General features: G+C 37.9%; 1 protein-coding gene across 1 annotated transcript; it reads right to left on the bottom strand.

Moving 5' to 3' along the window:
• Positions 1-349: 349 nt before the first annotated feature.
• bckdk (branched chain ketoacid dehydrogenase kinase) lies at positions 350-27,968 on the bottom strand. Its single transcript, XM_056247302.1, has 11 exons — positions 27,549-27,968; positions 25,646-25,714; positions 25,258-25,368; positions 21,139-21,186; positions 20,112-20,231; positions 19,863-19,961; positions 18,482-18,555; positions 15,659-15,787; positions 7,295-7,384; positions 5,334-5,489; positions 350-1,810 (listed from the first exon to the last, which is right to left on the bottom strand). Exons 1-11 carry the CDS (start codon positions 27,786-27,788, stop codon positions 1,666-1,668), a joined length of 1,281 nt encoding a protein of 426 aa, XP_056103277.1. The 5' UTR covers positions 27,789-27,968; the 3' UTR covers positions 350-1,665.

Below are 27,968 nucleotides of genomic sequence, written 5' to 3'. Positions count from 1 at the left end.
GGTATTTGACAATTATTTTAAGGTGACGTAGTAGTTACATACGGTTAGGTTTGGTTTAGAGTTAGTTACTTGTAATTATGCATAATTTACAATCATTAATATCGAAAGTACATGTAGTAACGTAGAACTACATCACCTTATATTAAAGTGTCGCTGAAGCCAAACATACTTTTTTTTTTGTTGTAACTACTATTTTTTCTTTTTTTGGTGAATGAAGTTCACTTGTTAAAATTCACAATACTTTTTCATCAGTGTGAATATGTATATCTCTAAGATCTCATATATATATATATATATATATATATATTAAAAACCAACAAAGAACTGAGAAAAGGAAAAAGACACAAATGTTCTCATCCATAATTTTATAATGCCCAAAAACTATGCGTATTTGGCATCTATGTAACGCAAACTCAACATCAAAAGGAAAAGAAAAAAATCAATAAAATGATCCCATCCTAGACATCATTATGGGTGCATCATGCCACAATTTGGCCTTTTATATAAACAAAGGAATATGTTAATATGTGCATGTTATTTTCATTCTTAATCACCCAAAACCTACTGTACATTATTCATTACACTAAATCATTATCAGTATGTCCATGTTTTTAACGTCAAAGTTAATACTTTTCAGATTCCACCAGTAGGGGGCAAACATGGGCAACAAATCTGAAGCACTTGAGAACAGATGAGCAGAATACACACAGGCTCCTTTTCTTGCAAGTCATTTCAAAAGGACAGAAAAGAAACCACAGGCACAACATTACAAGACAAAATATGTTACAGATTACTTTTACTATGTGAACTGAGCCGTTAGATTAGCATTTCAATTTGGGGACAATTTCGAATCCATTCTGGTAAACAAATCTCAGTCTCAAACATGTTGGCATCCTTTTAGAACATGAACTTAACAAAACCCATCGAGAGACCACATGTGCAACTAGGTAGTATAAAAACATCCATTCAAATATGAACATCTCTATAAACACTGTTTTGCTGGAGAAAAGGACAAGACAAAAACAAAAACCAATATATTTTGCGCTACGCTAACCCCAAGAGACTTTTTTTGCAAACCATTTCAAGCATGAAATCTACAACAAACTCTTAAGCTCATGTGGTCAATGTGAAATATCAAAACTCAACATCAGACTGGTGTGAAGAAAGACTAACAACATTTTTGAGTCTTCGTCATAAGGCAGTTGACCTCTAGTCAGAGTTCATAGAAGATTACTAACAGCCTTTCTGAGCTTCTGCATTCACCGCTGGAGTGAACACTGCATCTTTAAAGAGTTCCCTCATGTTTCTGAAGGAAACCAGCATATGGCTGTCTGGAGAGCATCTTCTGCTAGAGTCTGAAACGTAAGGACTCGTCTCACGTTGGACAGTAACATGCTGGATTTTAATCATGAAATCGCTTAGCAATCTTAAGGCTGAAAGTTTTTTTTTTTTTTTTTAATCACAACGACAAACAAAACGCAATGTGAATCCTGAGCATGACACCAATAATATGCTGAAAACGTGATCCAAAATGTGATGCAGTGAATGAGGACGGGTAATACGAGCGAAAGGCTAACCGTTGAACGTCCTGGTTTTGGTTCAACTTCGACCCTTAATATCTTCAACATGGTGACTGACCACAAACTCTAGGAATAGACCATGACATCAAACTCTGAAGCTTTCTCCTTTGCCATCAATGTGCCGGAGGCGCAGGTAGACGTCTGTGCCGATGCCCTGCATCGACTGGATGGCCAGAGAACCTCCTAAGTATTCGGCATACGCTCGGGATGTGGGCAGGCCAAAGCCAAACCTGGAGGAGAAAACAAGCGGCATTATTGAGATGTTCTTCAGTTACCTCAAATAAACCTTAAACTTAGCTTAATTACTGAATAAACAACTCTAAACAAGAAAAGAAACTCTTTGAATTAGACAAGACTACCAGTTGGGCTGGGCAGGATGAGGATATAAGTCATAACATTGATATAAAGCACCTATTATTACAAACTTTGCTATATCGTTTATACACAATATGGAAATATAACGTAACAGGTAAAAAGTGGATGTGCATGAGTCGCAAGAAGTCGTTCTCAACAAGATGTGCTGACTGACACACCCGAAGGGCGAGCACAGATAGTTGTCTCTCTTAGACAGCATGGGATCCCGAAATCAGTTCTCGTTCACGGCTTATTGCGCTTAAATGGACAAATACACACACAATTATATCAAAATGTCCATTGTGTGAAGTATAAACACAGTCAGTTATGAATTGGTGTGAACAGTTGGGCGAAAACCAGATGTGTCCAAACCATGTCGAAATTACTGTAATTATGAGATTCCAATCTTCTCAGTTTCGCATGCGTCGTGGCGCTCTCGTGAACTCACGTCAGAGGCCCACCCAGAAGAAAATTAATGGTTGAAGTTATTTTTGCGCACAAAAAGTATTCTCATCGCTTGATAAACTTAAGGTTTAGCCACTGCAGTCACTTGGACTATTTTAACGATGTCTTTATTAAAGCTGCAGTGCGCAGTTTTTCCTCTTTGTCGCCATCTCTGTTCAAAATCTGCAATTGCAGTCATTCGTGGAATTATCAACTTTACGTGAGTTGTAGTTCGACACCCTCGACACGGCACAGCGCGGATGAACACAGTGTTTGAGGAGAGTGTGCAGCTGTCAGTCACCGCGCCGTTGTGTCGATACTGTCATTCAGAATCACAGATTATTCTTTTTGGAAGTATGACCAACAACAACATAATAATTTTCACCGGAAAATGTCATCTGAACAAGTATGTAACATCCACTTTTGTTCTGGTTCTGACATTGCAGTAAATCGCGCTGATTAAATCTAACAATCGCTTATCACGCAAAACCGTGCAAATTATACTTTGTTCTCAAATTGTTAATGTTAACAACGTCAGCATTGCGTGACTACATGTAATGCCCTTCCAATATGCTTGTTTTCGCATGGGTCCGGTTGCAGTCTCTTTTTTTCTGTAGCCACTCCGAAGTCCGAACGAAGTCTTTTGCATTTACAGCGGGTGAATCTGTTGTCACTGATGATGATCGTCGTTTGAATCTTTCTGGATCCGCCATCAAATTGATACGTTTAATTATATCAAGTGCTGTGAGAAAAGGCTATAAATCTCCCCCTCCAGCATCCTCACACGCAGTATAGCCTAATAACCGAGACTCCTTCTTTATGTGTACAGATGTGACGTAATGACACAAACACATGCTCGAATCTCCCGCGGAAATCCACCAGTACCACTGGAGTTAAAAACATTATTACAAGCATACCGTTTAGAATCGCGCTAAGGCAAGCAGATAGTTTTGAACACTGGCTGGTTATGTATTTTCTCAAATATGTATTTTGAATCATTTTTACCCCAAAAAAAGCTACAGACTGCAGCTTGAACTTTTCTGGCCCGGCAGATGAAAAATTACCAAGCAGTCTATGTAGGAGTGATCCAGCTCTCAGATTTAATCAAAAATATCTTCATTTGTGTTCCGAAGATGAGCGAAAGTCTTACGGGTCAACATGAGGGTGAGTACCGGTAATTACTGACAGAATTTTTGGCTGAACTAACCCTTTAACTATTACTGCGAAGTTAACCAAGTGTGACACTTTAGAAAATCGACGTTTGAAATTTGTGAATCGATGCATATTGGTAGAAGATTGAATCACGATTCATATATGAATAAAAATTTTCCCACACCCCTACTATATTGTGATATACACTCACTGGCCACTTTATTAGGTACACCTGTCCAACTGCTCGTTAACACTTAATTTCTAAGCAGCCAATCACATGGCGGCAACTCAGTGCATTTAGGCATGTAGACATGGTCAAGACAATCTCCTGCAGTTCAAACCGAGCATCAGTATGGGGAAGAAAGGTGATTTGAGTGACTTTGAACGTGGCATGATTGTTGGTGCCAGAAGGGCTGGTCTGAGTATTTCAGAAACTGCTAATCTACTGGGATTTTCACGCACAACCATCTCTAGGGTTTACAGAGAATGGTCCGAAAAAGAAAAAACATCCAGTGAGCAGCAGTTCTGTGGGCGGAAATGCCTTGTTGATGCCAGAGGTCAGAGGAGAATGGCCAGACTGGTTCGAGCTGATAGAAGGGCAACAGTGACTGAAATAACCACTCGTTACAACCGAGGTATGCAGCAAAGCATTTGTGAAGCCACAACACGCACAACCTTGAGGCGGATGGGCTACAACAGCAGAAGACTCCACCGGGTACCACTCATCTCCACTACAAATAGGAAAAAGAGGCTACAATTTGCAAGAGCTCACCAAAATTGAACAGTTGAAGACTGGAAAAATGTTGCCTGGTCTGATGAGTCTCGATTTCTGTTGAGACATTCAGATGGTAGAGTCAGAATTTGGCGTAAACAGAATGAGAACATGGAACCATCATGCCTTGTTACCACTGTGCAGGCTGGTGGTGGTGGTGTAATGGTGTGGGGGATGTTTTCCTGGCACACTTTAGGCCCCTTAGTGCCAATTGGGCATCGTTTAAATGCCACGGCCTACCTGAGCATTCTTTCTGACCATGTCCATCCCTTTATGGCCACCATGTACCCATCCTCTGATGGCTACTTCCACCATGTCACAAAGCTCTAATCATTTCAAATTGGTTTCTTGAACATGACAATGAGTTCACTGTACTAAAATGGCCTCCACAGTCACCAGATCTCAACCCAATAGAGCATCTTTGGGATGTGGTGGAACGGGAGATTCGCATCATGGATGTGCAGCCGACAAATCTGCGGCAACTGTGTGATGCCATCATGTCAATATGGACCAAACTCCCTGAGGAATGCTTCCAGCACCTTGTTGAATCTATGCCACGAAGAATTGAGGCAGTTCTGAAGGCAAAAGGGGGTCCAACCCGTTACTAGCATGGGGTACCTAATAAAGTGGCCGGTGAGTGTACATTATCGTGAAATAAAATCTCATATCATGTAATAAGATTTTGGTCATATCGCCCACACCTAACAGTTGGCATCTGTTCTTCAGAGGGCAGTGTGACACTATACTCCAAAGACTTACAGATCCAGAGAGAACTGGCTGAATCTGGATCATGTGCAGACCACTTTAGCTATTACTCTGGTCTTGCAAGAATGCAAAGAATCTTGCAAAGTCAGCTGCCGCATGTGGACACGATGTAAATATTTACATGCGAAGAGGTGAAAAGCATTTTGCAGATGCAAAAGAGAAACACGATCCCAAACAGCACATCAATAATTTACATAAAATCAAACAAAGCACCAACATTTCAAAGCAGCTTGTTTTGGTACAGATTTAGATCCGTCTGCTCTTACCCATGCATGGGTCCGGACTGGGGGCCGCTGTTGGTTATGCTGTCGAAAAGGTTGCTCATGCGAGGATCCTGTGTGCTCTGTTCAGCTGTGCTGAAGTGGTAATCCATCACCTTATCCAGAATGCTGTGAGAAATGCCACCCCCACGGTCGGAGATCCTACAAAAACAGTTTGAATTCACTTTGCTTTGTTTCCACTTTCATTTGCTTGTGCAATGCATATACATCATTTGCAAAAATGGTTCCTCAAACAATTTGTATGAAAAAATATTTTATAACCAGTCTGAAAATCAGCCATCAGGAGTCAAACTAGTGGAGGTGAATGGACTAATAGAGTTAACAACTCGAACATCACAGCTTTCTGAATCAAAATAAGCTTGAAATGATCTGTGAGCGAGCTGTTTGAGTGGTTTCCTTTATTGTGGTTAAATGAAAGGTGAAAATTTGCACTTATACTTGTTTGGTTTTTACCAAGGATTTGTATGTACTGATCCAAAATGAAGGTGAATTATTATTATTATTATAATAGCCAATTTAATAGTAATAAATAAGCTGGACAAAATAGGTTTTCACTGTAATAGTAAATACATATTTATTTATTTTAATATTTACTTTTTTGCCATTTTTGCCTTTGAGATAGGAAGTAGAGAGAACTACCAGGAAGCGAAGTGAAAGAGAGAGAGAGAGGGGGACAGAATCAGGATTGGTTATCAAGTCGGGAGTTGACCGATTCATGTCAGAGCGCTGCCCACAGGGCTATCGGCTCTAACTATATTTTTCATATTTTTGAAGCAAAGTTAAAAAAAAAAAAAGTTACACTTGATGAGACTAAGATTATTACCTATACTACCATTCAGAAGTTTGGGGTGTGTGTATACAGTAGATACCCGGGCTATGAAAACTGACATCAGCCTTTATTCAAAAATTATTAACAATTTGTTGAAGATTTGTAACCATATTGCGTAGTTGTGCTTGGACTCAAGTATTTTATTTGTGATAACGCAATGAAACATGCCCAATTGTGCACACACAATTTTTGGCAAGGCTTTCAAACAAAGAAATTATGAACACATGCAAAAACAGAGAACCAACTAAATAATAATAACGGATTATGTTGTGGTCTATGTATGCTTTTTACTGTGAGCTTTTAGTTTTTTTCCGTTTGTTCAAATTTTTTTGTCAAATAAATCCCTTAACCAAGTTAAGTGTCTTGTTCTCTCCTCAATGACCCCTTTTGGATCGTGCCAAAAATCGAGCTGACATCATGTAGTCTGAACCCGGCATAAGGTAAATGATCATGTTTCATAAGCCTTTAACTTTCTAAACTGTGTGTACACATCAAATGGCGCAAGGATTTACATTGGACCAAAAACAGAGGACTTTGCTTCCTCATTTCAGACGTCCATTAAATGCCACTGAAACACAAGTCAGTGCATAGCATTGAGGTTCATGCTTTCAATAAGACAACGAGTTTATGGTAAAATAAACATTGTCCATGGGTAAATTTACTCAGTGTCGACAGAGGTTTTAAGTGCACTGCAGAGTGTGCACAGCGGGATAATGGACATGGTTATAAAGGCAGCACTCCACATGATAAGGTCTCTGTGCAAATATTTGATAACTAAATGCTTCACTATGGATGCTAATGTCTCAACAAATTATTTAGCATTTCCAGGAAAAAGCGTTAATAGGCTTCGTTCAGACAGCCAACAATCAAGATAGTTTCGGCACACCTGGCTCAGATCGCTTTCCTTTTGAACTCCAAACAGCACGAAAACCTTTTTTTATTTGATAAATCTGTGTTCTTTTGAAATTTGATTGTATGTTTTAGTGTGAATGGTCAGTTTGGAACATGTTTTTTTGTTATTCAAAACTCATGTTTATGTAACCTCATACATGAATGTATAATGTATACAGATTGTGTGACGTGGTTCAATGGGATTAGAATCGGTTTACAGACTCACCTTATGACAAAGTCAGTGTCATTGTTGGCAATTGTGACCCCCACATCAGGCACATTGTAAGGGGTGTCCAAGTGACTCTCCATGGTGGCCCTGAGGATCAAAAAGAAACCTTTCATGAGTAATCTCATTTAAACATCAGATTATAACACGAGAAGAACAAGTCAATTAACTATGAAAGCTCTCTTTTAACCCCACAATAGTTGACTGTGAAACTGCTGCTGATGTACATCTACTGAAATATTGATTGACGGACAGACATTTTCATTGGTCAAGAAGAATGATTGCATCCTCAAATCACTGAGTAATGACAACTTGGATTTAAAGCCACTCAATGTGCTATTGAATTAGTTGTTTATTCATAATCATCTATAGTAATAATCTACTACAGACCAGAACAGTATCTGAGATTGCTTGCTCAACATTTAAATAGTCTGGTTCATTGTTTGCTGTAGGCTAGTCCTGAATAGGGTTGAGTATTGTTTGGGCTTTTTACGTTACCGGTGCCTAAACCGATACTTTAAAAAAACGATGGTAATTGACATTAAACAACAGCTTTTTTATTGAAAAAAAATAAAATCAAAAATTCTTAAAATTGAACAATATATTAAAATTTTTAAAGTATACTTATATCTATTTAAGTAAATACAAAACAACACATTTACATAAAATCACAATAAAACTTAAACCACCTAACCCAAGTATAATAATTTAACTTTAAATAACAGTTACAGTACTAATAACAGCAAAGTAGACTATTCTTGGTATGCTACAAACCAGCTTTTAATTTCAGCAATTGTTTTGCAGAAATAAGACCACATTTGCCTTCTCTGGCAAAATACGGCACCTCTCCGTCCGACACCGCATGTCCTGCACAAGGTGACCATTATTTAAGAAAACATCACCTTAAATGCCGTGACGCAAAACCCATCGTGGAAGAAGAACGCCGTCATGTTTATAGCTGTGAGAATTGTATCTGTCAGATTTACTTCATCAATTCATCCACTTCTCCCGAAACGCGTGAAAGTGGCCGGTGAAGTGTGAGAGGAATAGAGTCAATTTACCTATAGTTACCTACACAATGCATGTACCTAAACACGTCATCAATTTATAATTGAAAGGATTGTTGTTGCCGCTTCCATAGACATCAGTGTGTATTTTACAAACTATAAATGTATTGTTTTGATAGTACTTATGTGCATTTAAAATGTCTGAAACCTAAAATAAACCTTATGTGGTTGAAAACACTGAATAGTTGTGATATATGACAGTGTTGAGCGCATCTGACGTGCAGATTTGAGTTTAGCAGGTGATGATCACGCGATTCGAACGTTCCAATCACACCAAGAACGATCGTACCAGTCAAAGGGTTAACTAGCGATTACGTGCGGTGATGATGCTTGTTACGTCGGCTTGTTATGCTTGTTTCGGAGAACCAGAGGGCAAATATTTTTTAATTGACAGCTCAGGCATTGAAGTGGCACAGAAAAATGAGGTACCGAAATCTGCATTTTTATTCGGTCCAGTTACATACCGGTTACATTGGCATCAGGTTTCGGTACCCAACCCTAGTCCTGAAATCCCCCACCTCCACCTGCCTAGATCTGCTATGTGATTTACCGTATATATGTCTATTCATGCAGCAGCAGCAGCAGCATATCTCACATGCTCACAGCAGCATGTCTGTGTATCTGTTAGCAGTAGCAAGTCCATACATGCTCCGCATCACCAGCAATAATCAAGCGCAGCAGCGTAACAGATCAAGTCCAACAAGTCCAAATACATTAACATTGCCATATTCAATAACATGCTAAATCTATTTAGAGAGTTGTCATGATTGAATTGAATATAACCCAATTATTAACATTTTTGCGATTTCAACCAATCGCATATTTTCACCAACCAAAAGTTCAGGTGCCACTGTCCCTACCCATTTTAAATAAAGTGAAGCCCAGAAATCAAATGAATGAGGAATGGGATGTGATGAGCATCACAGTCTGTGTCTCGGGACGCTCTCAGTAGTGGGAACTGTACTGTTGTAAACCAACTGTGACTTGCCCTTCTGCCAGGAACATGCCGTTCTCTAATGACTGTCTGAAGAGGAGTCTGATCCAAATGTAAAGAACCATGAGAAAAAGATCAGAAACATGTCTCTCAATTTGTAAAAAGAAGCACAAATCAAATTTACAGTACTGCACTGTAATGGAGGTCATTTGGAGAAGGCATAAAAGCAGTTACTGATATTTATTGTTAAAGAATAATAATGAATTCTTCTGTACAAAAAAAGAAAGAAAAGTAAAATACAGTAAAATTCCCAGAACTAGGCAATTAATTTGTCATTATTCCATTCAAACAGTCCATTCCACACTTGATCCTATTGTGTGAAAGTCAAGAGTTGTAGTGGCTTTACACACATGCTTGCACAATGCACAGTCAAGATTAATTAATTTTTTTTATATTTTTTTTTACAATAGTCTCGTTAGGTTTAAATCTGGAGGCCAATGCAATGTTTTCTCTATACTAGACTACTTTTGTAAGAGTTAAATGCAAACATTTTGTTTTTCATTTTAAAAGTGGAGGAACGAGTCAGACTTATTTTTCGCCGTAAACGACGACATGTGGTTGTTTTTGACATCTGTGAGGTAACGTGAGGCAGTTTCGGTTTTAAGGTTTCTACCTCATTTGTCAAATTATAAAAATAAAAAATAAAGTATAACATAGACCTCCAGACCGCTCCGCATTGATTGTCATGCAGGTATGGAGATATATATGGTAAAATATACAACTTGGTTTCAGCAGACTGCATTATTTTGAGAGGCTTTAATTGAAGATTTTTTGGATTATCATAGAAAACCTGTATCGTAACATTGAACTTGGGCTGAACTTGGCCGGCAGCCAGTGTTAGCAGCAGCAGTAACAACAGACGGGTGACCTTATACGAACATTGCTAAGACTGCAAAATATCCACAGAGAGGGTGCGTGTGTGCATGTCTGTGTGTGTACTAGGATAGGTCCCATAACCAGAAATTCAGCTTTCAAGGTGTTGTCGCACATGCAGACCTCAATGCCACAAAGATAGGGTGCTGTGGTTGGATTTTAGAGCGTTGCTATATGGTTATTAGGGTATCCTGGGTGGTTGCAAGGGCACAGTTACATGGTAATGGTATCTATACTATACTTTCACCAGTTATTCATTATTCAGCAGGTGAAAAAATGAGCAATGATTCTTGTCTAAGCAAGCTCAAATAATACAAGTTTAGAAGGTCTGAAAGGATAGTATTAGCAAAATAACCGACTAAATCAATAATTACCAATCAAGTAGAATAGAGTTTAACACCACACTGCAAAAAAATGCTTTTATTATTTTGTCTTGTTCATCTAGTAAATGCATCTTGATTTAAGAATTTTTAGATATTTGGACTGAAAACAAAAAAAATCTTTTTTGCAGTGCATATATTAATGTATTATGCAAAACTTTTCAAATAACCTTAACATTCTTCATAATTTTTTTTTTTTAGAATTATCCTAGTACAATCCTTAATTTTAAAGATTTATATATATACACAGTAGTGGCCAAAAGTGATGTCCAGTCTAGGAAAATTTACATCTTCACCCTTTATTCAAATATTTATTAAAAATATTAAAAGATTTTGTAAGCATATTGCTTTGTGATAACGCAATAAAACATGCCAAATGATGTAATTTTTGGCCAAGCTGTAATACAAATAAATAAACGACATTAACGGCAAAAACAAGATAACCAAAAAAATATTACTAACTGATTATGTTGTGGTTAATGTATGCTGTTTCCTGTGAGGTTTTTTTTTTGCACACTAAAATGAAACCTGTAGCTTGCTTTTTTTTGCCAAATAATTGTGAGATAAATCCCTTAACCAAGTTTAGTGTTTTGTTCTTCCTTCATATTTAAAACATCTAAATAAATAAAACATTTGCCTCATATTTTGACGGTTTAATCAAACTTCCTGGGTCATAAAAAACAAATATCCCCTCCAGACATCAATTTTGGCCACTACTGTATATCAATAATTACCAGCCATGTCACTACAAAATGAGTTTGACACCATAAATCATGATGAAATAAAGAAAGACAAATGTATTATACACAACCAATTAAGCAACCTTAACATTATAATCCTTAAATGTCATCTTAACAGATTTTATATTATTATATATATACTAGTGCTGTCAAACAATTAAAATATTTAAAGCTGCCGTCGGCAACATTTTTTTGATCATATTCAGTGAAATCGACACTATAATCTGACAGAACAACATAAATAAAGTGGTTTTAGAAAAAAACCCGAGCTTCTAACTCCACCTGGAGCTTGTTAATTGTTTTGCAAAAATCCACAGCTCCCGGTTCATCGGGTCCAATCAGCGCAGGGGGGTGTGAGATCACACTGTCAAATCACAGATCGGGCACACGCCACCCCTCGCGCACGTTACAATCACATGGCATGCACACGCCTGAAGTTCGCGGAAGTTCGCGCAGTAACGAAGAGTGATGGCGGAAAATCAAGTAAGCTCATTTAGAGTATAAATGACGTTAGCAATTGCAATCTATCGGTAGATTAGCCAGGACAGCATACCTCCAAATACTCCATGGTGTTGAGGAATGCTGATGAGACGGGAGCGTTCCAGGGCTCTCAAGTTTTGAAGACAGGTAAGAGTGACACCCAGACCCAGCCGACGGGGGGTTGGATACATTTTTGTCATTGGTTGTTGCGTTAAATCTTACCTAGATACAATAGTGCTATTTTCTGATTGGCTATTGTGTAGCTCGACGAACAACAACAGAGGAAACGCGCTTGATTCATGTCGGTTCCACAGTGAGAGCGGCGCGGCCAGAGTTTTGGGCGCTGCGGCATATTAAATATATTACAAATAGTTTTTCAGCGTGAGAAATACAATGTGTGGCGGGAGAGCGTGACAAAAGACCGAAATGAGTGACTGTCACGCTCAATGCTTGACACTTGAGAGCCCTGGCGTTCACTGAAAATCTGGTGCACACGCACTGACGAGCATGAACTGGGTGGGAGGGTATCCTTTGATAGTGGGGGAGGGGCATGAGAGTTGTAAACATTCAAAATTTTCCTAAATCCACTCAATCTGCCAGACTTGCCGACTGGAGCTTTAAGCGCGATTAATCGCATTAATGTCATAGTTAACTCGCTATTAATCGCACATTTTTATCTATTCTAAATGTCTCTTGATTTCTTTGTCACATTATTTTTTTCTCATTTTACTGCTCTTATCAACATGGAAAAGTGGATCGGCTTGCTTTGTGCAAATGTTTTTTATTGAAAACAACATTGGCATATACTGTGTTCAATTTCACACTAACATTCTCACTTGGAGCAAATAATAAATCTCTCACACAATGTAACACTGTCCATCAATAAAAGGGTGAAAGAAATACTGACGAGCAGTGTTTGGAGCAGGTAACGACGTTATTTTTTCAGTAACGGGGTAATCTAATTAATTACTTTTTCCGTCGTTACAACGCCGTTAACGTTACTGGACGTTAAAGGAGCTGTATGTAAGAAATTTATTTCAATTAATCATAAAATGGCCCTGATATGTCACGAGACATTAAGAAATCATGTACATTTCAAATACTTATATCACTGACAACAGTAGTCCGGCCAGGATATTGTCATTTAAAAAGTGCAGTTGCAGCCCTCAACTGATGTTGATGTTGTCATGTTGTGTTTTGGTCTGATGCTCCACCCTCCACCTATCTACCAATCACGAAGTCAGTAGTGTTGCGGCATCCGGGTTGCCAGCTCTGCTCTAGTTACCACAGCTGCAGCTCGTCACGTTCCTGCTGGATCCTGCAGCCGATCTGGCAACCTCGAGTCAGCGGGGAGGGGGAGGGGATACACCACTCTACAGTAATTTGAAAGTGATTGCAGTACCAGTTTTGGCCACAATCTTACATACAGCTCCTTTAAATGCGGTGCGTTACTATGCGTTTATTCATGGGCGTCAGTTTGGTTTGAAATGTGTGGGGCACAGAGACGCATTCGGAAGTGCACTTTCAGAAGTGCTGGGTACAACGACGCAATATACGTAAATATACGGTTAGTAAAAAATATACTAATGTCATAGAACGGATACCTAATACAAATAAATAAAACATATCCAGTTAACTAGCAGAGCATTTATTTAGTTCGCTATTAAATAAGAGATCTAGCGCTTAAATCTGTTGTTTTTGAGATCCAGCTGAGCGCTCGTGCTGCTGCGATCAGTGTCATGGATACAGTTGTTCTCTTGTGGCTCGCGGCGCGCGCAGTCTTCACTCGGACGCGCGCTTCAATCTATCGCCGTTGCGGAGACTATTCATTCCGGTGAAATCACAAAATAAAATGCACACAAAGTGTCCCCGCTTGATCTAGATATATAGATACAGCTATATCTAGGAGCTAAAGTTCAATCTTTAAAAGCACTCCATCTTGTTAAACTGTTTACTTTTTTAATGAAGATAAAGAAATACAGCAGCCTATGTCTTCCAGACTATTTATCTCAGGTTGTTAGAGTTTGTTTGATTTATTTAATTTGCTACAGTTACTGCAAACACACTTTATATTATTTAACTGTTTACTTTTGAAGAAAATCCTTGAAGTACAGAATGTCTACCAGACCAGTTGTCTTGACATTGGGAGTTTGATTTATTTAATTAAGAATTTGTAGTTTAAAAGTTTACTTTTGTTGTGAACAAAACACTTGGAAGTACAGGTTGTTAACTTGACCAGTTGTCTCAGGTTGAGAGAGTTTGATTTAATTCGCTAGAGTTAAATGCACTTTATATGGTGTAACTGTTTACTTTTCTTACAAAGATAATACTTGAGGTGCAGGATAAACCTCTTGCTGTCTGTCGACGTGCAATAAATATCGAAAGTTACGTACAAACACCTGTCTGTTCTACTCATTTCAACTGACTTGTGAAAACTGCTAAAAAAAAATCCAAATTCTTTGACATATAGCAACTTATTTTTTAACAGTAACGCAAATAGTTACTTTCCCTGGTAACGAGTTACTTTTATTATAGAGTAATTCAGTTACTAACTCAGTTACTTTTTGGAACAAGTAGTGAGTAACTATAACTAATTACTTTTTTAAAGTAACGTTCCCAACACTGCTGACGAGGTACTGATATTGACGAGGGGGGCGGAGGATTCGCATCAGCTGTGTATGTGTGTGTGTGTGCTTGGCCATCATCAAGTGGTATTTCAGACTGGACTGTGATGATGATAGCTCGGTTCACAACGACAAAACACACAGATCACTTTGGTCTTGTCAATGGAACCATTTGGCAACTTTTTAAAAGTAAACTTTCCATTCAGAATCTTATAGGCATCCATTTCGGCGTCTCGCGCTCGTCATCCACTCAAAACGTAACGTTAGCCAACTATTTGGCCAGCTCGCAAGCCCAAACAAGTGTGTGCCTGTTGTTAGATCAGCTTGCGCTTTGGTCAACGAAGCAACAAAACGTCCTCGCGCCGCGCAAGCCATTGAAATGAATGGGTTTCATAGCGCAGCGCCGCGCATGTCGCGTCCTGTTGCAAAAGCATGTGAAAAGAACTACTAAGTTTGCTAGGCCAAAAAGACCGTTAATCTCGCGGAAAAAAAATTTGACGCCGTTAATAACGCGTTTAACTGACAGCCCTAATATATACACACATTATTTTGTTTGCATTCCTTATTGCTGTTTGCTAGTTTTATCTGACTATAATATCTGGCACTATATTGTGAAATAACTTTTTTTTTTTTTTTTACATTTGAAGACATTATAAGCCTCGTATGATAAACACTTGTGTCACTTCAGTACCTTAGATTTCTCTTTTTTCATTTAAATGAGCATTTCATAACTTCAGTGTGTCGGACAGTTGGGTCTCAATGAGCCATGCTTGCCCTAACTGCGACAGATTAAACCGAAAACGCCCAACAATCCAGTACAACCAGGAAAAGTTTCAAATTCCAGGCTTCCTGCACAACATCCCTGAAATGTAAAAATGACTTGTTTTTCCTGGCGTTTCACCGAAGGCTATTGTGTTCACACAAGGTCACAATACAATAACTCCTTCATGCACTGAAAGACAGGCAAGACTGCTCACACATATATTTGGGTCATAGTTAATGCAGCAACAGAATTCCCTGCATTATAGTAATAATGTTGTCTATATGAGTGGCTGCTAAGACAACAACACTTGCTACAGTCCAAATAGTACAACTGCATCAACAGCAAATCTGACGGTCACACCAGGATTAGATAGTTAAGACAGCATAGTAGAACAGGAGGTGTGTCATGTGTCGTCGTTGACCTATATGTGACAGGAATGTTACCTCATGGCGTTCTTCAGCAGCTCAGGCAGGATGTAGTCCAGAGGCAGTGGAATGAAGGGAAAGCGGGCCGCCACATGGCCGTTGATGCGAACACGTGGAGAATTCCCATACTGATGCTCACAGAGCCGTCTGCAGGGAACAGAGGCATTGAGACATTTACACTACCAGTCAAGTTTGGACAGATCATCTTTCTCAGTCTTCTATTAGCCTAAGAGGTTGACTGTTAAAGGGGACCAATTATGCCCTTTTTTAAAAGTCTTGACTTTGCCTGAATGTTCAAAATAAAAAACTACATTATTTTTCACATTATTGCAGCACCTCTCTTCCCAGTCTGTCAGTAACGCTTTTAGTTCCTGTCTCTGTGAAAAAACGCATTGTGCTCTGATTGGTCGGCTGGAGCAGTGTGTTGTGATTGGTTGGTCAACCACTTAGAGTGTTTTTCAGAAATGTCATGGCCCTAAATGCAACAGCGAGTTTCAACATTACTAACGCGACTCAACCAGGCCTTACCCCTTTTATTTTGCATATGCCTTGGACGGAAATTATTAAAATGTGGAATATCGTGACCCGTTCCGTTCGTTCCCTGAAGAAAACTCAAGACTACAATGGAGGCGTTTTAGAGAGTTCAGAAACAGTGCAAATTGATATGGAGAATAACTTGCTTTGTAGCTTAGCAAACCTTTTTCATGCTGTTTCAGCAACATTAAACGAAAAGAAAAAAGTAAAAAGAAAGTAGAAAAAGCATAATAGGACCCCTTTAATACAATTTTTGGATACCAAACACTGATTTAGGGCACCAGAAAAGACTTGCTGTTGACAGGTTTTAGATAGCAGATAAAACGGATATCTTCTGACAGGATCCGGCTTCGGACTTGGAGACTCAATCTAACACTTATTAATTCTGTACTATCATTCAATCAAACAACAATTAAAATATCAATTAGAATGTCAGTCTTGTAAAGAAATTATTTCCCTAAAAAAAAACACAATTTCAAGCTTTTCGATCAAAATGTTTTTAAAATTCAATAAAAAACAAATTCAGTTGATTTTAAAAACATATGATATTGTAAATATTAATAAATCAAACAAAATAGCATTCTGAGAAAACCAAGCACAGGCTACAGGTTATGCAAGAGCTGCTGTGGATATACTGAATGATTGCCCGCCATTTCATTTAAAGCCATTTTAGAAATAATACTGACACTAATTAATGAGAGCGTCTCATTTATAGCCAGTAAATTCTGGTCTCGGTCTGGTCTTTGAGGGAACGCTTTGATCATCCCACTGTGAAGAGGAACAGGACAGCTTTGCTGACGCAGCATCTGTTAATCATGAGACTCTCATACCATTTTCAGGATGAAAGATCAAGTTGAATTGCTGCATCCCAATTCGCCTACTTACTTATACTAGGCACTAAAATGATTGCGTCTTTAACAGACAGCTCTGTTGCTTATTCACGTGCATCCTATCACCGTTTAAACTGCCCTGTCCATCATCTCATCACAGTTAAAATCCTCCACATTGAGGTTCATTTCATTTTTTACCATAACAGAGGGAAATGTAGAAGAACGTTGATCTGCCAGTCGTGGATCTTTCAAGTAGAGAGACTCTCCTCATGTGTTTGCATAATGACCCATTTAAAAGTTAATGACCAAATTAATAATCATGAGTCAAAACCTATCTACTTAAACATCACACATCTGCCATGGTTTTAGTAGTTTGTAACACTTTTTATTAGTGTTTGTAGTTCTAATCGAATCCTCGTCTAATGCGCAATGGGTTGTGGGAAATATTAGCCGTCAGAGTGTGCACAAATCTGCAATTCTAACCAGAAATAGACGACCATTCTGGTATGTTTGTAATACTCATTTCAACATATTACGATTTGGGACACGCTAATTCTAATTTCAAATACTATTTAGGAGAGATAGTATGTGAATTGGGATGAAGCAATTGGTTGGAAAACAGCAGTGAAGTAAAATAAGGGTGATGGTGCAGGCGCATGAAGCTTTAGCAACTGCACATTCCTCAAGAGCGCGAGCATGAAACCTGTGACCACATACTGTACACAGCCTGCATTGTGACCTGATTCTTCTCAACAGAGATTTATAGGAGGAAAATATGCGGGACATGATCCCAACAACTTACAACACACAAGACATAAGTGAGAAAGTGTTTGAGTTGTTTCATACAGCCATCCTCAGGACATGGGCAGCGACATTATGAAAACACAAGTTCCGGTTTCAGTTTTATTATGAAAACTTTGAATGTCAAGGCTTGAATGTCAACAATAAGGATTATTTCTGCTGGCCCAGTTTTACAATATCATACTGCATCTACATGCACCAGAAAAATGTATTAATATTTTATTAAACCAAGTTTTCTTTAAAAAAAAAAATATTGTAAATTGTTTTACTCTAATTTTCTACTTTGGAATAATAGCTTGAAATTTTGCCTCTATAAATGTATAACCGTAGTAAAGAGTTAAAGAAGTCTTTACATGCACTGCAAATCATTCCTGGACTGTTGACACATTAAACTCATGTAGAATAAGTAAATACACGTTTTGCTCCCAGACAGCAAATGTTGGACAGTAGCTTGACAGTGACCTTTAACACTCATCTTGGTAAATCACAAATGAGATCTGTCAGCGCACGCACACACACACAAGCTGCTGTAAATGGAGCTGACTGCACTGATAACAGAACAAAAAGCTTTTCAATAACCTCTTAAAATAGTCCTCGAGTCTTAAGCACTCACATATGTAAACAGACGGCAGGATGAAAAGCGGATGGCAAACAGAAGAACGGACGACATACTCACCGAGCAAAGTCAACCCACTTCTCGATGATCTTTTTAGGCGACAGGCGGCGGCATATAATGCCAACAAAGTCAGCCTGACATAGAGCAGAGAAAACAGAAAATTGTCAAGAGACCACATAGTAAGCATCCATAATAGGGCTTGGTGACTATATATAAACACTGCTACAACACAGGAAGAGATACTGTTGTGTTTATACTGTAAATATCTAGTGTGATAAAAAAAAAAAAAAAAAAAATCAGACAGAAGCAAATGGGCACATCTGTTGTAGTCAGCTTTGTTTATAATAGGAGCAATTTAGACGATTTAGCAATTTATGGCATGTCATACACTATGCCTGATATCAATACAGTAATTAAAGCATCATCACAACTTATATCATTAATACAGAATTCTGCCAAGTACTATTTTATAACGGCTTCAAACTTATTTATTTATAATGTATAGCTGTTTTGAGTCAAACTTAAAAGGTGTGTTCGTGTCATGTTGGAACTACCGTAATTACGAGATCGCATCCTCGTTGAACTCGTAATTTCAACTTGATTGATTTTACCGTTGACAGTGTTGCCATAAACACATTATTCAGAGTCCAAAGACGTGAACAGCTCCGAGTAAAATGTCACGTGTCGTCATCTCATAAATTACGACATGGCGTGAACGCAGCATAACGGCTCATACAAAAATGTCTGAGCTGAACTCTTAATCTACTGAAGATCGCAGATGAGCGTGGGAGTGTACATTTGTATATTTAGTTTGTGCATGTGGGGTCATGCAAAAATATTGTTGGCCCACTCGGCTGCCTGTATGAGACACTTATGTCACTGGGCAAACGGTTGAAGACTGCATTGCTCTTACTGCTGCGATGTCCTGTCCATGTGCTCATGGGGATTTTAAAGAGAACTGGAAAGTTTCCTAATATAGATATACTGGTCACAGCACATTTCAATTTGTCTAATGCAAACAATTTTAAGATCCATTACTGATTATCAAAAACATTCATAATACGTAGTAGAGTAAAAATGTTGCTCAAATATCAACATTAACTGCAGGCTTTTATTTAGCACCCAAACTCTGGAACAGTCTTCCTGGCCTTGTTCGGGATTTGACTGTACTTACGCTGCTATAGAAGAACTGAACTGAGCTGGACGATGACATCATACTTTGCAGAACTGCTTTATAGATTAAATTAACGGATTCATTAATTGATGATCTTTACAACAGAACTGAATCAACAATGAACTGACTTCAGCTGAACAACAGCCAAAATGCACCATTTTCCTGTTATCACTGTAACTGTTCCTGTTAGCGCTATATAAACAAAGGTGACTAGACTTGAGTAAGAAACTGAAAATGAGGTGCTATAATTGTAAGCAAGAGACGCACGTTCTCCTCGTGAAGGGCAATGTGGTGTGTGGCCAACATGCGAATGCCCAGACGAGACGTCAACGTTGTGTCCAAGAAATTGCGAACCAGAGCCTCGTCCTGAACAGACAATGTAAAAAAATAAAATAATTTAGGTCAGGTTCACTGATTATTACCAATATTATTGTGTATATGGACCAGGCAGAAAGATGCTCCAGTAAGATTCTTCTGCTGAGGGTGAACAAAACACTAGGGTTTTGGAAATCTTACCAAAATGTGTTTACGACATTCCCTGAATCCTTCAGCTAACATGGTGACAACATCTTTGTGATCATCAAGAAGCTGTTTTACAAGTTTGCTATAGCGAGCCTCAGTCTCCTGGTCTTTAATCTGAAGATAAAAACATTGGTGGAAAGGTTAGCAAAATAATATTGAATGGTATTTTTTCAAATGCACCACAATAGACAATTTACAGTCATTATAGACAATTTACAGTCATTATAGCTAAATAAACCCTAGGAGTGGTGATGTGTCTTAACTGTTATTTTGCTTATGTGGCTAGTGGCTTCATACAAAACCAATCGAAACTGATCCAGTTACTCTAGTGGAAAATGGCTGGACACATTTTAATGAATTTGTTTCTCATAATCTTTTTATTTCAAGTTTGTACTTAAATGCTTGAAAGCACTTTAACAAATTTCCTTACAAAAAATTATAATTTAAAAAAAAAAGTAATTCAGTTTTTGAAATGGATGGTTTGGATAATGAATTTCAGAGAATAGAGAGCTCCTTCAATATACAGTTTACAAAGACAACAACATTTTGAACTGTAGTGTTAATTTGTGTCATGTCATATTTTGGATGACTTTACTATTACTCTGTTACTATTGTCACTTTTTTCCCCTTAGTTTAAAGAATGAATAGTTGTCCAAAATTTTGACTCAATGTACAAGCCACCAAAATAACTAGAGTAATCCCTTCAGTTGCCTCATTTTCCACTTAGCAGATATTGTGAAAAATGGGGATTTTTAATCTGACCATAAACAAACTTGCATTTGACATTCATGAGTCAGCACTCTACATAGTCGGTGAGTCAGTCAACATTAAAGACTAATGTTTCACTGGTGAGAGGCGATACCTCCACACACACAATCTTTTACAACGGCTGAATCAGTACACTAAACTCACTAACTCACAGGCTTCTCAGGTTACAGAATTAATTATGGAAATATGCAAGCTGGTCAACAGTTGACTAAGCTGTGTATGAATTCATATGTACAGGTCAACTTGAACTTACAGCTGGGAAGTCGCTCAGCATGTGGTAGGCCCTGATATAAAGCTCGTGCTGTGGAGAGAGAGAGAGAGAATGGATGAGTACAATATATGGGTAACAAATGTGCTGTGGTGCGGTTCCTGGAGCTGGTGTTCCCAGAGGCCTGTGTGCTTCATCCTTCCCTGAACCCCATTCCTGGCCCCTCACCAAGCCTCCAGAGCACATGGCTTACATTCTTCTAAGGATTCGAGGAACAAATTTCAATAAGAAGATAGGAGGAGTGATTGGAAAACACAAACGTGCTAAAGGTTCCGAATGATCTTAACGGAGAAGTAGGGGTGTAACAATACCCTCATGTCACGATTTGATACATATCACAATACTGAACCCACAATATGATATTATTGCAATACTCCAAGACATATGATAAAAAGTAAAAAAAAAAAAACAGTACTGTTGATTAAAAGGCTACATTTTATTTTAGATAGTGGGTGTAAATGAATAGGCTTTGACTTGGTGCTGGTAACGCAATGCACAGGACAGTGGTGACACCAGAATAAAAATAAAAATTCTGAATCTGAAAATACAGAATTATTTCAGACGAATATGTTTGCACCCATTCACTAATTAGATATATTTAAATAATGTAGGCCACTTTTTACTGGTAACATAAGACATTTGGCATTATCAGGACCCACAAAATTGTAAATTATACTTTATATTCAACGTTATATATAGCCTAGTAGTTTAATGTAGTACAGACAACTCTAAAAACTTTTGGCTACAATAAAAATATTGTTGCATTTTTGTATTGCGATATATTGTGACACGATATATTGTTACACCCCTACGGAGAAGGCAACTGACTTTTGCCAGTTTTCACTTTTAATGGTTTGTATGTCGCGATTATAGACTATAAAATAATAATTTCTTAATCAGTATTTTTTCCTGTTTCCTAGTAAAACTATAGAGGTAAATATATTTGATAATCGAAAATGGCATCCACTACTTTTCAAAAGATTGGGTTTGGTAAGATTTTGAAATGTTTTTGAACAATGTATTTTATGCTTACCTAACAAATGTTTCTATGCAAAATGTTAATTTATCAACAAAAAAAATAATAATACAGCAAAACCAGTAATACTGTGGAATTTTATAAAATGTTTAAATGGTTTAAATAGTAAAATTACATAAAAATAAAACTAATCTTAAACCGAATTTATTTCAGCTAGTTGCCAATGCAACATTTCTAATTTTCATTTAGTTTAATGATGTACAAGTTCAACTAATTCAAAATATTAATAAGAACTATAACAGTATCTCAATGATAATAACACTGCTCCGGTCTTCAGTGTCACATGATTGTTCAGAAATCATTCTTGTCTTTACGGTTTCTTTTGATCAACTGCTGAATAAAAGGATTGGATTTCTTTCTTCTTTATATTACTGACCCCAAACTTTTGAATGGTAGTGTGAGTTAATACTTCTCCAGGGAAAATACTTAATAAATTGCAGTAAAGATTGCTGATTGAATTGTTCTGAACATCTCTGGACTGAACTTGTGAGTTCTAGGGTTGGGTATCGAGAACCGGTTCCCTTTTAGAACCAAAAACCGGGGAATTGATACCTTAATATCGTAAAACACTTTATCATATCTTTGTTTGTCTTTATCATATCTTTGTTCAGTTGTATTTATTTGTGCAGTTGCCAATTTGTTCTTTTTTTAATTGAGTGTTTACTTGCATTTAATAATGCTTGACATTTATATTAGTTAGGCTAGTTGTATTTTTAAACCGTAGAAAAAAAGTTCTTTGTGTAAGTGTTCTTTAGCCGGTTGATTTTTGTTCGTGGTATTCAGCTACAATGAAAAGCTTTGCAATAAGACTGATTAAATGTGAATGATACCAAAGGTTTCTTTTTTAACCTTCTTTGAATCGAAATTAGGAATCGATAAGATTAAAATTCAAACGATACTCAACCATAGTGAGGTCATCTCCCTCAAAGAAAACAAAACAAGCTGTAGACGAGACTCTCTTTAGGCAGATGTGGGTGAAAGTTCACAGGAGGAGGACGACGAGTCGCAGAAGGTAGTAAACAAGGAGGAGAAAGGGGAGGGACATGTATCCTCTTTCGGCTTATTGCTTGCCCATTGTGTTTTTGTTTTGTTTGTAACTGGACCATGAAAATGAGGATTGACTGTGATGGTCCTTTTTGTTATTTATGTTTTTGTATTGAAGAGAGGAACAGCTCACAGACCAGGACATCATAACATAAAGTGGTGTGTGTCCAAAAGTCCACACTGAAATGTAATCTAAACCTGAACATATTCTGACTGGAGAATAACTTGTAGAGTTTGTGCAGCTTAAGTTCTGCTGTCATTAAAGCAAAACTAATAATATTGTAATAAATAATATCATAATTAAATTAGAAAAAGGGGAAGCAGAAGCCTTTTCACTAGTGGTAGTGGCACTGTAGGCAAAATGTTGGAATAATACAATGCACAAATAAAACATGATTTTATTTGGAGTTTGTACTATAAACAAAACATGAGAGCAGGTGTCGAACCATTCAGTCAGTAAGCCCAGTTTAAAGTCAACATGAAGAACAGAACCACAGAAGTTAAGCACATGAAGATATTCATTAAAAATAACATGGTTTTAGAACATGTTATCAAATACCAGTCAACATAAAATGATTTAGTGAAAGAGTGCTAAAAGATCCATTATCATTCAAAACATTTGGGGTGGGTACGATTTTTTTTTTAATGCTATTGAAAAAAACAATCTTCGCCAAGGCTGCATTTATTTGATCAAAAACAGTCATTATTGTGAAAGATTATTACAATTTACAATAACTGTTTTAATACACTTTAAAATGTAATTTATTTCTGTGATATTCTTCATATTTTTGGGGAAACCGTAATAATTCTTTTTAGAGGTCGACCGATAGTGGATTTTACCGATGATGACGATAACTAGGTTGGCCCACGCTGGCCGATAACCGATAGATACTGAATGAAAACAAACATAATACATAAAATAGTGCTGAACTTTAATATATATATATAAACAGTACTGAACCATGAAAATGTACTGTACTTTTTAAATATAAATATTAATATATTAATTATACCTTGATCATTCATGTTAGTTCCAACTCCAAGTGCCTTAACTAATGTTAAGGGATACAACTTTAAAATGTAAATGTATTAATAAATGTTGAAATTAACAAATGAATCCTTTAATTAACCTTAGGTAATTTTACAAATGGACTCTTATTGTAAAGTGTTACCATTTCATATATAAATCCAAAATGTCATGCTTAAAGACGGCCATCTTTAAATATCTACACAAAGGGCCATTGAAATTAGTATATAATATGTATACTCTCACTTTATTTGCTTCTAATTAGAAGACGTGATTATCTAATCAAAATAACAAAATGTGTACTACAGTGACGATAATAAAAGAACTGAAATCGGACGCGTTTCTTATTTGTTAATGTGTTTTTTCCTTCGTAATATGGTTATCGGTGCCAATTATTCGGCAAAACCGATCAATCGGTCGACCTCTAATTCTTTTTAGCATTCAAATTTGTCAAAAGAACACCATTTATTTGAAACAGAAATATTTAGCAACATTTTAAATGCCTTTACTGTCACTTTTGATCAATTTAATGCATCCTTGCATAAATAAAAGCAGTAATTTATTTAAAAATCTTGCTGACAGGTAAGGCAAGTTGATTTTTCTGAGGAAAGTTACATGGTCTGATGGATTTCACAATGTGACCTCACCCAACTTATCAATGCACTAAAAAAAAACCCTGCATGTATCGATAAAGCACTTTCCATCCGTCCCAAATCAATACCTGGACTCTGTTTGAGGCACTCAAGCAGGCAGCAAGACGTCACTGCAGAACACTAGGGGTTTTGATCAACACTGACATTGAATCGAATTCAGTTCTCTGTCTTAACACTGTGCTAAACTTAACCGACCCCAGCTCCTCATCACCTAATATGCCCTCTGAGAGTATCAAGGGTGGAGCTTCTCCAACAAACCATCTTGTAAGAGAGACGGTAACCCTACCCGTCACAACAGAATGAATGATAACAGAGAAAAGCTACAGACGTGTAGGGGAACTCACCACTTGGAGAATGGTTGGGTTGCAGCCGATAATGAAGGGCAGGCTGCGGAAGCCCTTAATGCGATGTGCGATCCGGACAGGCAGCTCTTTGTGCAGATACTTAGCACTGCTCTGCATTGAATCAAATGACACAAAAAAGCTGAAGCATTTTTCTCCAACACTAACAAGATATTAACAGGACTAACACTACAGTATATTAATATGTGCATATCCTATGATGTTTATATAGTACCACACCACTGCATCATCTAGGAGTCTACAGTACACATATAGAGGATTGGTGATCTCCAATGCAATGATGATGAAATACAGATGCAAAGTTTTTAGAAGACCAGCACCAATGTGGGTTGGGATAAATGTAGGACAGTGGACAGGAGTGTGTAATTACCAGGATATGTTGTCCATCAGGAGACTTCCCTACATACAGCATTGTGGCTGGTGTCAGTCTGACAGAAGGCTGTGAAAAGAACATTGCTGTTAAAAATAGCATATACTTTAAATATAACTGTGCTTGATTTGATGATGTACGTGGCTGCGTGCTGAGACTCTTATGCATAACTGATGCATTTCTTTCAGCCCGTTTTGTAAAATGATCATTTAGTTTTATAGGATATGATGACTAAGGGGCAGTTTACACGACACTGTTTTCAACTAAAAATTAAAAACGTTTTGAGCGTTTTGGCCGCTCATTTACACAACAACGGCATTTTGAGGGCCTGAAAATGCAAGCTTTTGAAAACGGGATTCAAAGTGCACGTTTTTGAAAATTATACCATTATTGTCTGCATAATGTGAGTTTGTGAAACCGGTGATGTCATGCACATGTGTATTACATGTTCGTCTATAGGCGCATAGGGTTTCTTTACAAAGTGGCATCGCCAACTACTGGCCTGGTATGAATAATACAGTTTTCACGGATCTGTGTGAACGGGACTCGTTTTGACATCGTTGTCATCTGTACGGTAAAATAAATAAATAAAAGCAGGTAAATCTTGACCAAAAATGTATGCACCTCTTGATGGAAGGGATGAAATTACAACATTTATCTTATATTGACAATACAAGAGTCCAGCACTCTGTAAAGTCTCCTCCAGTGCATCCCAAAGACTGAATTTAAGGCCTGGACTCATAGGCTTGCTCCCTCCAAACCATTCTTTCACAATTTGAGCCTGATGAATCTTCACATTATCATCCTGCAATATGGCCATGATGAGTCTTCCTCTTCCTACATGGTTGTTTAAGGCATTTAATGCTCCATGAGGATGAGTAAACGATGACAGAATCTCCATTTCTGAGTAAACTATTCAATTGGCTTTAAATTAATTCACTTGTGAAAAAATGTACATAAGGAACGTGTTCGTACAAAAAGAGCAGTGGCAAAGCACAGTAATCACATTGGGTTTTGTTGAGTCACCAACGCAGTCCCAGTGAGATGCTCAAAGTAGGCCAGGTTTACATAAGCATACCGTGCAAACCAGCACGACTTAAACCATGATGGACATTCAGACGCATGCTTTTTAACATGCAATCAAGTGTAAGAACAAATACAATGCTCTTGTCAAATGGTTGTGGGATTTTTGAAGCCTAACGTTACTGCCCTTGGTGTGTGAGACCTGTGAGTGTGTGTAGACCTCATGGCTGTTTAACTGCTGACACCTAAGATGTTTGCCAGCAAACAAAACACAGTTATTGGATATTATTGGACAAATATGGCAACGGGGGTAAAGTAAAACGTTTAAACATTGCAGAACAAATAATGTTATTAATCACCATTAGGTGAACACATTCTGGTTATTGTTGACTGACTTCACACATCCACTAATATCACCTTGTCACTACCTGATAATTGTAAAAATGTCTCAGACAGTTAAGTTTGACGCAATAATATTTATTTAAATTATTAAGTTAAATTATTTTGGGGATATGGCATTCCTTATGGTTACTGGAAACAGTGTAGGCTATGTGATAGATTATTAGCAGCTAAATAGCTAAATGGAATTTCACCGGATGACTACAGCAATCTCATATGTGGTAGTAAATATTACCTTACCCATTTTACCACTGAAATGAAACATTTGAGGCTATATAACGTCTCAAAAAACTAGAAGCAGAGTAACGTTATTTGAGGCTCTCGGTCAGTGTGATGACATCACGAGTAACCGTCAAAAAGTGGGTTCATTAACTTAGGCCATCCAAATCATGGATGGAGACGAAAGCGTATATCGACCTCCATTATCGGGGGATTAAAGAGACAAGAGTTGGTGCAAAAACATCGGGAAATGGTGACTGACCTTCTCGGCAGATGCGTCGATGGCAGACTGGTTGTAAAAAGACGTAACGGTTTTGGACCGCTCCCGAGCCAGCTCAGAGTGACTGGACATAGACGATGTAGATCGAAATCTGTCGATGCCGGTCGACTGCGGAGCGGAGGCTTTGGCTGACGGGGATAGAAAGAGCCTGGTTACGCTGATCCTGGAGCCGCCGCCGCTGCCCAGCAGCTCCATGGCCTGGCCTGTCACGCGTCCGCGCATTTTCACACTCTGATAACCCAAATAACAAACAAAAAAACAATCGCTTGTCTGTAAGTTAAAACCTTTCTACCTCGCCATCCAAAAAGCTAGTGTATGTGTGCACAAAGGCTGCATGTCTCCAGCACCATCACATCACAAGATGTGAAAAATGCCGTCTCTTGTGGTGTTTATCTGAAGACA

This window comes from Rhinichthys klamathensis, unplaced genomic scaffold, assembly GCF_029890125.1.
Source record: "Rhinichthys klamathensis goyatoka isolate OS25496 unplaced genomic scaffold, OSU_Roscu_1.1 h1tg000046l_1, whole genome shotgun sequence".
Taxonomy (NCBI): Eukaryota; Metazoa; Chordata; class Actinopteri; order Cypriniformes; family Leuciscidae; genus Rhinichthys; species Rhinichthys klamathensis.
This window is presented reverse-complemented; position numbering and strand designations above follow the sequence as displayed.

What these genes read in the sequence shown, in the direction of transcription:
- bckdk (XM_056247302.1), bottom strand. Translation starts at nt 27,788, where the DNA reads ATGCGCGGACGCGTGACAGGCCAGGCCATGGAGCTGCTGGGCAGCGGC. An exon ending in CTGATGGACAACATATCCTG is followed by an intron (nt 25,369 to 25,645) that starts GTAATTACACAC and finishes GATTCAATGCAG; the next exon opens with AGCAGTGCTAAGTATCTGCA. An exon ending in GACACTGACTTTGTCATAAG is followed by an intron (nt 5,490 to 7,294) that starts GTGAGTCTGTAA and finishes CTGTTTTTGTAG; the next exon opens with GATCTCCGACCGTGGGGGTG.